Source organism: Sceloporus occidentalis, unplaced genomic scaffold, assembly GCF_023333645.1.
Source record: "Sceloporus occidentalis isolate IW3139 unplaced genomic scaffold, rSceOcc1.0.p SCAF_15, whole genome shotgun sequence".
NCBI classification, from domain to species: Eukaryota; Metazoa; Chordata; class Lepidosauria; order Squamata; family Phrynosomatidae; genus Sceloporus; species Sceloporus occidentalis.
In genome coordinates, this window is record NW_028316995.1 from 362,501 (window position 1) to 375,690 (window position 13,190).

The following is a 13,190-nucleotide window of genomic DNA, read 5'->3' on the forward strand; positions in this document are numbered from 1 at the left end:
TCAATTTAAACCTGGACGCAATTATAGGTCGTCTGTCTATGATATCACCATCCTAACAGCGAAGTGAATTCCTTATTTTCTCTCTCGATAAGCGTTGGCTTTGATGATGGGATCTTATGAAAAATATGCTAACTTTACTTTGGTAGCCTCTGCATTTTTCAGGAGCATCTTTTAATGATCAGTAAACCTATTCAGGCAATACTCTGCACAGTGTTATATAACAACTGATTTAAATAAATATGTTTATAGGCCTTGCCGTGAATGGGTTACTTGGGTTTCTTGTAAAATAAGCTTCATAGAACCCAAACTATTGCCATGTAGGAACTCTTCCCTATGATAGAGTTCGGTGGGAATCGTACAATCATTTTAAAGCTTGGTGATATTAATGATTATGTTTGTAGTGTTTTATCATTATTATATTGATCATTGATGGTATTATTTAATTACTGTATTAGTTATATAACTCTCTCTCTCTCTTTTTATATATATATAAAGAGAGAGAGAGAGAGAGTTTTTTTGGGCCAAGCCAAGAGAGATACTGAAGTTCCCCTGTTTCTTATAACAGTTGCCACTTCGGAATTGTAAGACCATTTATATATATTGAGGTGGGTGGCTTTTATTTTTTTTTATTTTTTTAAAGCTATAATAATTTTTAAAGTGCAGGGACATAAACATGAGAGTATTATTTTTCTTCTATCATCAATGGACTGCCTTTGGTTCGTCCAGGCATTTTGAAACTGCCCCCCCCCCAGTAGGAAAACAAAAAAATCCTACGCAGAGAAAGGCCGAGGAAGCGTGAGTCAAGCGAACAGCTGACTCGCCGAATGGAAACGTTGGAAAGGTTAATTATTATAGAGGAATACAATGTTTAGTGTGTGGATATATATATGTGTGTGCTCAAGTGAGTAAACAAGATGCAGGTACTGATTTATTCTAACTGTATAAAGTTCTCTCCTCCTCTCCTTCAGTCTCAGTCCATCTGCTTGTTATGCATGATTAACCTCTGTTGAGCCTTACATAGAAATCTTTTGTCCTTTATACACAAAGCAAATTATTTTGGAAAGCCACTGAGCACAATTAAACACAAAATTCAGCTGTACTGGGCTTCCAAAATCTTGTCTTCGCAATCGCTTTTTTATCCTCTCTTTTTTTTTTAATATTATTGGAATATTCAGCCTACGGAACAGAATATACCTTTCTGTTCTTGGACGGAAAATTCCTAATGTGATTATCAGATATATGTTTATTTTTGGGCTGAAGGACACAATTTCTTCATGTGCCCATGTCATATATATATATATATATATTCGGTTTATGGTAAGGAGCCAAAAGAAACCCTCCATTAAAATCAGTTCGAGGCTAATTTGAGTCGAGTTGGCAGTATTAGTGAACCAGAAAACTGCTCTAGGTCAGAAGGAAAATGGTTTTTGATACTCTTATAAAGCAGGCCCCAGCTATACTAATTGCAAAAAAATCATAGAACAAAAAGTAAAATATCATAAAAAAATCATAAAATAAAACATTTTTAAAGAGATCTTCAGATTGGGAAATTTTAGAATGAATAGGATGTATATTTATTTACATCATTTATTTTATTTAATGACATATAAATTGACTAGCCCTGGATTTTATAACAAATTGTGGGTTCATTTTAACACTTTGCGTGCCAGAGTAGTTGCTTGGCCCTCTGACACAGAATGAAGAAGTCATGTCTAGTTGTATTCATATCTAAGTGCATATCATTTTATGTGTTTGTTGTATATTCTGCTTTATACAGAATTATTAGAGATTTCCTTACATGTGCACCATACTTTAATATGGGACCCCCTATTACATTTCCCCCACTTTTATATACAGCAGCCTGAAATTACACTTTTATCCGAAACAACACTGTTTTTGTCTAAAAGTACAGTACCAAAATCCAGGGTTTCCATTACATTTGTTGAACATTCCACACTGAACATTTTTGGTACATACAATAGCGTGCTCAACATGCAGCTGAGGTGCGTTTCAATCACAAGCAGCGGTATTTGGGGGGGGAGGGGGGAAAGAAGGTAAAAATAACACTAATTTGCTTTTACATTTTTGGTCCCAAAAGAAAAGCGAGATTGTGAAATTCAAGACAAAAATATCACATTAAAAAAAAATCTAAAATCTCCCCGAATGTAAGCTGCTCCATCAGATCTCAGCCATACAAAACACATAGGTAAGTCTTAAAGTATTAATAGTTTTTTCTGTCTGACGTTCGGATCAGTTTTGTGAACGTTTGATGTTAGCTTTGTAATTATACAGAATGATTTTGGAAGGTGTAACAAAAAATATATATATGTATAAACATTTGGCTGCATTCTGATCTTTTACAAGTTACCCAATACCATTCGGCCCAAGGACTGTGTGACTGTGTGAAAATTAGATTAAGATTTAAGTGCGATAAATTGTATCGCACTTCAAAGGAATTTGGCCCAATATATTTTTTTAATACCACATTTCCCGTTGGAGTCTACGGGCGGACTGATATTTAGTGATTTATCTCAGATCCAGTCCATAGTATTTATAAACTGAAATTAACAAATAGTGTTGGAAGAAAAGTCTTGCCTGATCGCAACAAAATTAGCAGAAGCGGCTGGCTTAAACCCATCCAAGTCGCGTTATGTATTATGTATTAATGTTTCCCAGGTGCAAATGTGTGGCAACGGTTTGACACATATTAATGCTTATTATTAAGTCTTATTTTTCATTTATTTATACACGGCAGACCTACACCTCAGTGCTGAATAATAGAACTACCGCAGACTTCCCTGCGACGAAGCTCAATAACATAATGAAATATGCATTTATGACTTTTATTGAGCAGATGGGGACGTTGCGCTCAAACCCTGCGCCTTTCGCTGATTGCTAAACGATGACCATTATTAGAAAAATATTTTTTTTAGTATATGGTCCATTATTGATTCCGTTTCCCTTTATGCCGGAACGGCTGTATGTAAAGGATTCAGCAATGGCTGTTTCTATCTACAAGATACAGAATTCTGCTTACGGCTTCATTCCATTTATGATGCTGGATGCGCGTTGGACTTTATGATTAGATGGATTAGTCAATAGATTAAATATCTATTTTATCTCAAGTGTTGTCTTAACAAGCCTTGCATCTTGTCCTTAAAGGAACACTCCATTTTAAGTCCATTTGGAGTCCATTTGGAGTATTGGAGTCCATTTTGGACATCAATCGATTTTATCGAATGCCATGTTTTTTGGGTTTTTTTTATGGAGTTTAACATTGCAGCAGCCACTCACGTGTGTTCGTTGACTTTAATACAAGTTAACATGTATGTGAGTTGGGCTGAGTTGGGCTTGTTTCCTAAAAGCGTGCCCCAATCGGCCCAATCGCAAATCTTCATCCATGGATAAAGCTAACGAAAGACCCTTATTTGGTAAGAAAATTCCGTAAATGCATTTTTTTTTCTACCGTACTTTAGTTATTACATACATGGTAACATGTATGTCATATATTTAAAGGGACAGCCTTTTTTTTTTTATTTTTAAGTTGCTTTCATGTAAAAAAAATAAAATCTCTCCCCCTACCAAAGCCCTGGTGAGAGTTTCTATGTGAAACACACTGCAGAGTTTTCCTCGTCATTGCCCTGATTGGTTAGCCTGAATTCAGCCTCTAGGGAAATATTTATTTGGTGTATGTGAATGATATCGTTCAAGAAAATAGTCCAGCGCTACGGAATATGGTGGCGCTCTATAAATATAATGTGAAAAAAGATAGAATATAACAATAAACAGCAAAGCTCTGCATGATTTCTTTTTTTTGTTTTTGAAAATGTCATTTTAGAAGAATATTGAAAGAAAATGAAAACGACCCCCCTGGCTATGACCTGCCGTACGACACTTTGTGTTGTTTCGTCACAGCGCAGCGTTGAACAATAGAACAGATTACAGCTACTAGAGCGTGATGGCTAATTAAAGTCTCCCAAAGTCGTGTTTACTTCCGTAAACTTTCCAGCTTGTAGTATTTCCTTAACCTTTCAAAGAAAAAGGTTTGATTTAGATCGCACTTTTCATCAATCTTTAATATAACACTTTCTCCCGCTGACTACGACATGCTGTTACGCGCTCTTTGCGATTGTCACGCTAGCTTTCCAGATGATCAGATAATATAACGTTATTAACGCCGGTGCTTCGGGAATAGACTGTTTTTCTTTACGGAGCATGATTGGCATCGCAATTGATCTGTCCATGCCACGGTGAGAAGAAATGTAACCGTGTAATTATGTAGTTCCACGTATTTAAATGATTATACCTGCAAACACGCTTTAAAAAGACCCATTAAAAAATATTAAAAAAAAATTTTCCCGTTTTACTCTAAATTTGTAAGGTTTGATAACCCGAGCGGGCAAACCGCTTCGGGACACTCCGACATGTTACACTAACATGCAAATAACTCGAAGATAAGAACATTTCCTGCCCATCCACTAAAAGCACCGCTCCTTGTATATTTCTTTTAAAAAATATTATAATTTATATAAATATTCAGGCTTTTAAACAGCTTTTTTTTTTTTTTCTTCCCGTCTAAGTAATTTTCTGGCATCTGCCAAGATTTGGTGTTTTAAATGGAAGAAAAAAATGAATAAAATAAAATGTGTTTTAACTGAAACCTTGCCAATCCTTTGACAGGTTTGTTTTTTTAACCCCGAGTGGTATAAAGCGCGAGCAATAAGGGTCTTTGAATCCCCCTAGCTGGGAACCCCAAAGCGTTAATTCTTTTTCTTTCTTTTTTTTCTTTCTTTTTTACACCCGTACAGATGTCCCTCCCGTTCATTCTACTTCTGTTATGCTTTAGATCAGTAAATGCAAATGTCCGTGCTGTTTTCCTTAAGATGCAAAAAAGATGCATGGCAAGGAAATAAGCGAGAGGAAAAAAAATAAATAAAAAAAACGCAAATGGCTGCTGTTTCTTTTTGCATTTGAATATAACTTAATATTTATTTAAACAGATTAATTTGCAAATGGCGGCCAGTGTGTCTTCATAGCCATGGACTGGCATCCAGGTGCATCTTAGCAAACTTTTGTTTGACCCGGCATCCCAGGTACTGTGACCACCAACTCCCATCAGACTCAGGCAACCTGGCTTGGCGTAGCCTTTCGGTTTGCAACAACCAGAATGTTGGTTTCTATGAGAAAACCGCCTATATAGTTTTAAACGGCCTTTGGGTAAGACGGACCATTATGGGTGAGTAGACTGATAACTAGTGGACGTAAGGGCGCTTTTAAGGTGAAAGCGGTCGTTTTCAATTTTTTTGGACCCCAAAGATTGTGGATTTCCATTCCCTGATTAACAGGTGAGCTACAGGAACAAGGCTTCCTTCTGGATACTAAAGAAGCATCTCGGGGAAAGGTAGCAATATATGTAACCAAGGAAAAATACTTTGCTTCCAGCCCTGCGGACCGTTCTCTTAAATGTATTGTGGGCTATAAGTGGTAAAATAACCGTAAGCTTTATAACCACACTCGCTGCTGTATTATTTCCGTATAACATGTTGCGACACTTATTATACAGGGCGAGGAGGTTTTTTGAAATCTCCCGTATAGCGATCATCGCTCTCCCCGCGTCACACACGCCCCGCGACTTATCCTTTACCTTTATTTAAAGCGCTGTTGTTTAGTTAAAGCTGCATTGTGCTTTGTAAACAGACAACACAAGTCTCAGGTTGTTTGAACGCTGCTTTAGGTTCAGCTGCAGTACACAGTTTCTCTGATCTTTTATGTTCCCGAGCAGATGTCTTTCATTAATTTATGGATTTATCATCTTTTGCTTTTTTTTTTTTTTCTTTACACCTGGCAGCTGGTTCAAGTTTCAGCAGTTATTGTCTATTTTGCATCGCACATAGAATTGAATGTCATCTGTCTTCACAAAGCTAAGACTAGGAGAACCGAGGCAAGCTTACATGAACTTCTGGGATGGAGATTGTTTGCGCACCCAACACACTTTACACCGCGCCCCCCCCCCTCCGCCCTTTAACTCCTTAATATTTATTTGTGCTCATTTTCTTTCCTGGCCTTGAATGGGGCTTAGAGCGTGTTCGGTACAGCTGTATGTTTACTGAATCTATTCCATCATGACTCATTGTACGTGTGCAAGTATCCTGGATACAACCAGCTCTTTCTTGGAAGAACAGTTGCTTTTTAGTGCCGCCACTTAAAAGGGAAATTCACCAATCGGTCAGTTTACTTCTAGCATTATTTACTAAAAAAAAACAAAAAAAAACAAAAAAAAAATCTCGCTTGTGACTTCTCTTGTGAGATTTTAAAAGTAGATAATATTAAAGATGGTAGACTAAAAGCTGACGTCGGACATAGAACACTCAGAAAACTGTTCTGTTTGTGAATAACAGTGTATTTATATTATTATTATTAACTTTTATTTATATAGCGCCAGCAATGTCCGCAGCGCTTCTTAGAGTCCATACATTCAAAGGGTCTGATAAAACTAGAACTGACAGACGAAGACGAACCGATACATTGGGATAAGATGGTCCTGCTCCGAAGCGCACAATCTAGGGGGAATGGGGTATTAGCAAGGATATTATTTTCAAAAAACAAAATTTGCAGTATTTTTGCTAGTTTCTTTCTTAGTATCCCCCTTAAAAAATGTGCGTATGTTTTCAAATTTTAAAAATAAGTTTTAAACTTCCTTTTTCCTCCATGAAATGTAACATTTTAATTTACATTTTTGTGTCAGAGGAAGAAGTGGATAGCTATAAATACATTTCTGAAATGAATTTTAAAAACGACATGCGGATATTGAGAATAGAATCCCTAGGTGACTTTATTCCGATTATTTCATGTGGTTTCATGCGGACTTTACTCGAGCAATTCGGGGTTAATTTACCTTTAGTTGTGTTCCGGATTCAGAGAGAAACAAACCCTTAATACAGAATTAAGATACACAAACACAAAGATGTATTTTATCCCGAAGTCTTGACTTTCCTGGAACTCTTATCTCTAAGCAGTAGGTGACAGCTTGCTGCTATTATTTCATTTATGCATTTTGACAGATGGCATTGGAGAGTATAATGCACTTTTAGACTTCTCTATCAGTCTAATGGAGGTAACCCAAGGTTCTTTCAATTCTTCTCTTGGCACAAAAAGTATGTCGGTTAAATTAGCTCCTTTGTTGTGATTAAACTTTAAAGGTTGGGCTGCTAAATGTTGATTGCATTTATTTTAAGCATATTTTATTAAAATGCACGATGCGATCCCTATTCGCTTTAGCAGTTCCTTAAAAAGTTTCAAAGTTTGTTGGTGTTTTATAAATATATATATATATATATTTATATATACAGTGTATATTACAAGATATATATTAATAAATATATATTAATATATATTAAGATATATATATATTTATATATATAATTATATATATATATATAAATGTATTGATATATTATTTAGAAGAATTCTAGGTTCCACTGTGGAAATAATGGGTTTATGTCTTATCAAATAAGTTCAATTTCAAATAGTCTTCTAACAAGTATCTAGAAGTGAGCAGGCACTTAATTGACCTTGGGAGGGGGGGTATTGATTTTCTCCACATGCATCTTTATTTCTGATAAATTATAAAGCCATTAATTTGCCGAGAATATGGCAGGGCCAGCCTGCGGCACAGATGTGTCCAACGCATGCTAGCTTACAGCTTTTCCGAATATTGCCAGGAAGCCGGGAGGAAACGAGGAGGTCCGGAGCATTATAGTCTCGTCTTCTCTACGGAGATTTTTGGTTGATCTTATAGACAGATTTTAAAGGTGGTCTTGTTTCTAGATAAAATAGTCGCCTTACTCGGCAACTGGCCATATATTGATCTGCATTACATTCTGATATTAGTATCATTCACACTATTACTTGTAATAAACTCTTTTCTTTCTTTTTTTAAATATTAGTTTACTAGTTTGCATCTATAAGCCACACAAAGGTAGATAAGGATGTTCCAAACCCGCCTCTGTATGAAGAATAAATGAAATATGTTGAAAAATGCTCAAGCTATGTACTGATCTTATTTTATCCTAAACTTTAAGGTACCGGATACACCTATCAGTGAAATATTCATATGTACACCTTATATTAATTTATTTTTACAGTTCAGTTCTTTTATGTCTTGACTTTAGATCGAAAAATGTTCCGGAATATTTGAAAGTTACTATTAATGATACAGATTTAATACATTTTTTTTGTTACCAAATATATATATATATATAATGTTTTTTTTTATATTGCTATATCACCATTAACACTTTTACGGAAAGGTTTCCTTGACTAGCACAATTCTACATGCAGGAAGGACTTTCTCCCAATCACTTGAAAAAGGCCAAGCTGATGTTTTTCTACACTCGTTATCCAAGTTCCAACATGCTCAAGACCTACTTCTCTGACGTAAAGGTAAGACGTTTTTCAGTTATATCCATAAAGAACGTGAGATTTTAATTAAAAAAAAAAGAAGAAGAAACGTCTATATATTTTTAGTAATATATATATAAAATAAGAGAATTCGAGCTTAACATATAGGTGTGGATAAAAATAACACTTGATGTATTCATTAATGGGCACTAGTATGGATTTTAGCATTTGTGTGTTTTGCTAGAAAAAAAATGAAATTGTGTCTTTTCAACTACACTTTGTTAATTTAGAAATACTTTTTAAATTTAGTTTGGAATTATTCTTAAAGCCGTTATTATTATTATAATAGTATGTTAATGTAACATATTATATTATTATATATAATAATATAATATATAATAATATAAAATAATTATATTTTATATTATATATTATTAAAAAATTTAGTTGTGATAAGGAACATGCCAATGCTGATATACAAAGCTTATTTATCAAAAAATGGGAAGCTCTTCCTTTGGTAAATCACCCCAACTGCTCTGAATACTGTAAATTGTTTTCAATATCGATATAAATAAATAATATAAATGTTTGAAAGATTGCTTTTGCACAAGTGTCTTATCACAGCCTTCCAGCGATCACTAATAGTGTAACAGGTTGTGAAATAAAAAAAAAAAGGAACACCCTAGCACTGCCCAAAAGTTCTCAATCCTCATTAAGAAACGTGATCTTGCACCTAATTTGTTCCGCCCCTGCCATTTTCCCATACTTTTGCTTACATAAGCAAACTGTAGAGTCTTGTTCATCCTTTGTAAAGAAAAGAGAACACTGACATTCCCCGTGAACCAGCGGCTTAAAAACAAAAGTGATGATTGTCTCTTATTTACAACTTAATTTGTTGTTGATGCCGTCTACGCAGACCATAAGGAGAATGAATAAAGTGACAGATTTAGGCCACATTATTCAAATGAGGATATGAAAGCTGTTGACTTACAGCTGCGTCGTCCCCCATTCTACAGAATATTACGCCCTCCCGTTTCGCGCGTTTTTTTTTCTTTTTAAATATATAATTATTTCTTCACATCAACTTGATTTTGTGTCCATAACTTTAAGTCCCCCCGAAACACTGGTAAGATTATAATTATGCCAGTGGCACACATCGTATCATTATCCCGGTAAAGACACTAAATTATGGCAAGAAAAGCAGAATCGCTTGCCTTCGACATGCAGAATTGACGTTTGTCGACACAGCGGCACGTTTAGGACGGGAGTGAAGAGACCGTTGAGACCTGTAGCGTTTCACTGCTAATCTATTTCGCAAGCTAGTAAGCTAGCGCGGCCTTTGTAAGCGAACGCAAGAAAAAAAGCACATTATTAAGCGTCATTTTTCTGTGCTGCGGAAAAAAAAAATGCTTTACAAGAGACACCTGCGGACCACGTGTCTCCGGTCTCAAGTTTTCAGGGAAAAGCAGCTGCTTTTGTATTAGAGAAAGCTTTAGGGAGAATCGTTGACTTCTAGTGATATAACGCAGCACTTTCCCTGCATCGGAACGGATCCAACTCAAGCGATGGTGAAAATGTTTCACCGTTTATAATATATCTGTCCCAAGCATTTAGATTCTCTGAGAGAAAAGGTTTTTTTTTCGTTCCACTCTTTGGAGTGATGAGGTAACAGTGATACAAATGACATAATAGATCACCATTAATAAAGGGTTACGGATCCATTCCATTTGTGCCGCTTGGCTTTGCAATGATGGCTTATTAATTATAGTATATATTATATATTATATATATTATATAACAAAAATCCAGACTCAGTCCACCCAGGTTCCTTAAATCCTTATGTTAGATTTATTTGGCTTTCCTTCCAGGCACATTGATCTTACCTTAGTAAATAATCCCTTTCCCAGGTAATATGTCCCTGTTTCGCCTCATCCGTTATCCGCATAACCACATAGGGCACGGAAACAGTAGCGTCGATGCTGTGATAAAATTAGAAAAGGCACCCTTAACTTAAAGCAGATGTCTGCCTTAAAAGGTTTATTGAGTTTGTATACAGCTTAACAGATTTGATAGGGACATGGCCACCTGTTTTGGTCTTTTTTTTGTCAGTTGTAATCATTAATTTTATATTAGAACGGTGGTTTAAAAAGAAAACTAACACTTCTTCAGCTTGATTCGGCACATTATTTTGAGTCTGGTTTAGGGTGATGTAAGGTTATATAGGTCTGTAACGTACCAAGTGCTCCATTCTTGGGCACATAGATTTACTTTTACAGTAGAATATACTTTTTGAATTTATATTATGTATACTGAGAGAACTTGGCCCATCTTGTCTGCTCCTTGTTCCTTACCTTAATCAGTCATTGGTCTCGTCTCAGATTCATGTCCCCTATCTGTTTAAATTCAGTTAATGTATTAGCCTCTACCACTTCTGCTGGGAGGCTGTTCCACTTATCTACCTCCCTTTTACTTTTGTGGACACTTTTCCTGCTAGGCCACTATTTTTTATAATAGTAGTGATTTCATCTGTTTTAAGCAGGATCTGACGTAGATAAAGAAAGTCGTGTTGGTTTGGCGTGGTTCGCTTCCTCATAGTTGGAGATATTTGTCACTGCTTTGTGTTTTATTCACCGTTAGTCATTCATTACGCGTTCTTGTCTGTAGCTTGTGCTGGGATTTTTCAGGATGAATTTGTACAAGTGTAAAAATGACACAGATTGCATCGTTTTTGTGTTAGCCCAAACCCTTCTGCTGTTTGTAACCAAAGCATATGCTTAATGCAGCAAAATATGCGAAGCAAGTGCGGGAACCTCATAGAAAACGAATGAACTCCTTGTTCAGAATATAACCCAGTTGTTATATGGCTTTCTTTCTTTCTTTCTTTATTTATTTATTTATTTATTTACTCATTCATTCGTTCATTCATTCATTGTGGGTAAAAAAAAAAGTTGTGTTTTAAACTATCTTTAAGAAATTAAGTTAAAGTCACAAAGTTGTTTTTTTTATACTAGGTTATAGTATCGCCGCTTAAATTGATGGGAGGGAGGCATACATTAAAATAAACATTTGAAAAAGCATTCTGCGTTTTTACTCTGCCCCACAGATACATAGTGGGAAAACTGGAGCGATTAGCAGGATTGTTGCATTGGTTACTACTATGATTGCAACTCCAATTGCCCTGAATACAGAGCACAAAAGACCCATTCATGGCATTGGGAACCTAGCCTGTTGACCCGGCTACAACACCAGGCCATGGTTACATTACGTTCAGTGCATTAATATAGTGCCAGCAGATGCTGCAGCGCTGTACAATCAGAGTCGGTAGGATAAACTTTAAATCATAAACTATAACGTACTGGTATAAAAGGAGAAGAGGACCCTGATCTTGTGAGCTTACAATCTAGTCAGTTGAGGGGGGAAGTGAAATAGTAGAAGACGACTGCTTGGATGGGGATGAGGAGGTCAAGCAAGTCTGCCTCGCTTAGGACACTTGGAAGGTGGGTTGGAGGGATTCTTACTTCTTTTTAGGAAATCTCAGGCATGTAGGAAATATGTACATGGATGGTAACTTAGGAGGGAAATAAGGAAAAGTAGATACTAATTGATATCCTTATTCAGTGGACGTAGCGAACTATACTTCCCATGAGACTTCCATATTTATATTGTTGTAGCGTTTCATTAGAATTCTGAGAATTCTATGTAACCAGATATATGTTGTTTGCCTTGCTATGCGTAATAGGAGCTGTAGTCCACACCATCTACATTGGTTAGCTATTGCTAAAGCGAATACAGGTCATTTCATTAAGGGGAGGACACTTGAAAGGATTTTTGGCCCATGCATATCCTAAGCCAGAATATATCACCAGTGAAACAGGTTGCGCAGGCAGGTGGGTGTACAAGTCTTTTTGCAATTTTTTTTTATTCCTTCTGAAAGAAGAGCCTTTGTGAGAAGCAGCAGCAGCAGAGAGGAGATAACAGAATTGATTCCAACCTAGTGTTCCCTTAATTGTGTAGTTCTCCAAGGGACGTTGCTCTTTCCCCCATCTGATTTTGGCTGGAGGCTCTGCAGGTGTTATCACCTCAAGGGTCATACTAGTCTTGAAAAGATTTAGCAAGAAAGAGAGCTGTAGCCTTTTTTAAAGACCTGTAGAAGAGGCACATGCTGATGAGCCGACACTAAGGGTTCACTTTTTACCTAAAAATAAGTTGGTACCATCTGGTAAGGCTTCCCACTTTTGCTTTACTTCTTGGACTTGTAGGTTGTACGTTACTGAGCTAATATAAGCAGCCTGTCTCCTACTCTCACACTTAAATGAATAGGGGGCCAGATTAAACAACTACTGTATCATACAAACAAATCAATTACTGGTAAGATTTACCACCCAAAAGTATATGCCCTTTCCTTTAATTGTTACAACCAGTGTGTGTATGGCTGTATTGTAAAAATAAAGCATGGATAAACACCTGAATAAATTGAGTAGACATAGTTATTTTTTTAAGAATTCTAGATAATTATTATATCCAAGCACAACTACAATTGAATTGGGCCAAGACAAGAAATTCTTATAAACAATTTGTTGTGCTATTCATGAAGAGCAAGGCTGGTATAAAATGGTAAAAGTGGAGCAATCACCATAACAACCAATGGAACTTTACTTTTCCACCTTGCACCATAATTGCTTCATATAGATAACCCCTGTTGGTTTCTTTCCCCAAATACTGCCATTCACTATAAAAACAACCCCTATGTGTTGGAGGTTGACCTGTGACCTTTTGGTAAGTGAAACTCT

At 36.1% G+C, this 13,190-nt stretch overlaps 1 protein-coding gene across 2 annotated transcripts in view; it reads left to right on the forward strand.

The window, feature by feature from the left end:
- The window catches only part of LOC149303109 (prospero homeobox protein 1-like), a 33,805-nt gene that overhangs the window by 2,437 nt on the left and 18,178 nt on the right, over nt 1–13,190 (forward strand). For both annotated transcript variants that reach the window (XM_089481597.1, XM_089481598.1), the window contains exon 2: nt 8,335–8,442. In XM_089481597.1, the coding sequence (XP_089337723.1) occupies nt 8,335–8,442 (108 nt within the window). The remainder of the gene's footprint in view (nt 1–8,334; nt 8,443–13,190) is intronic.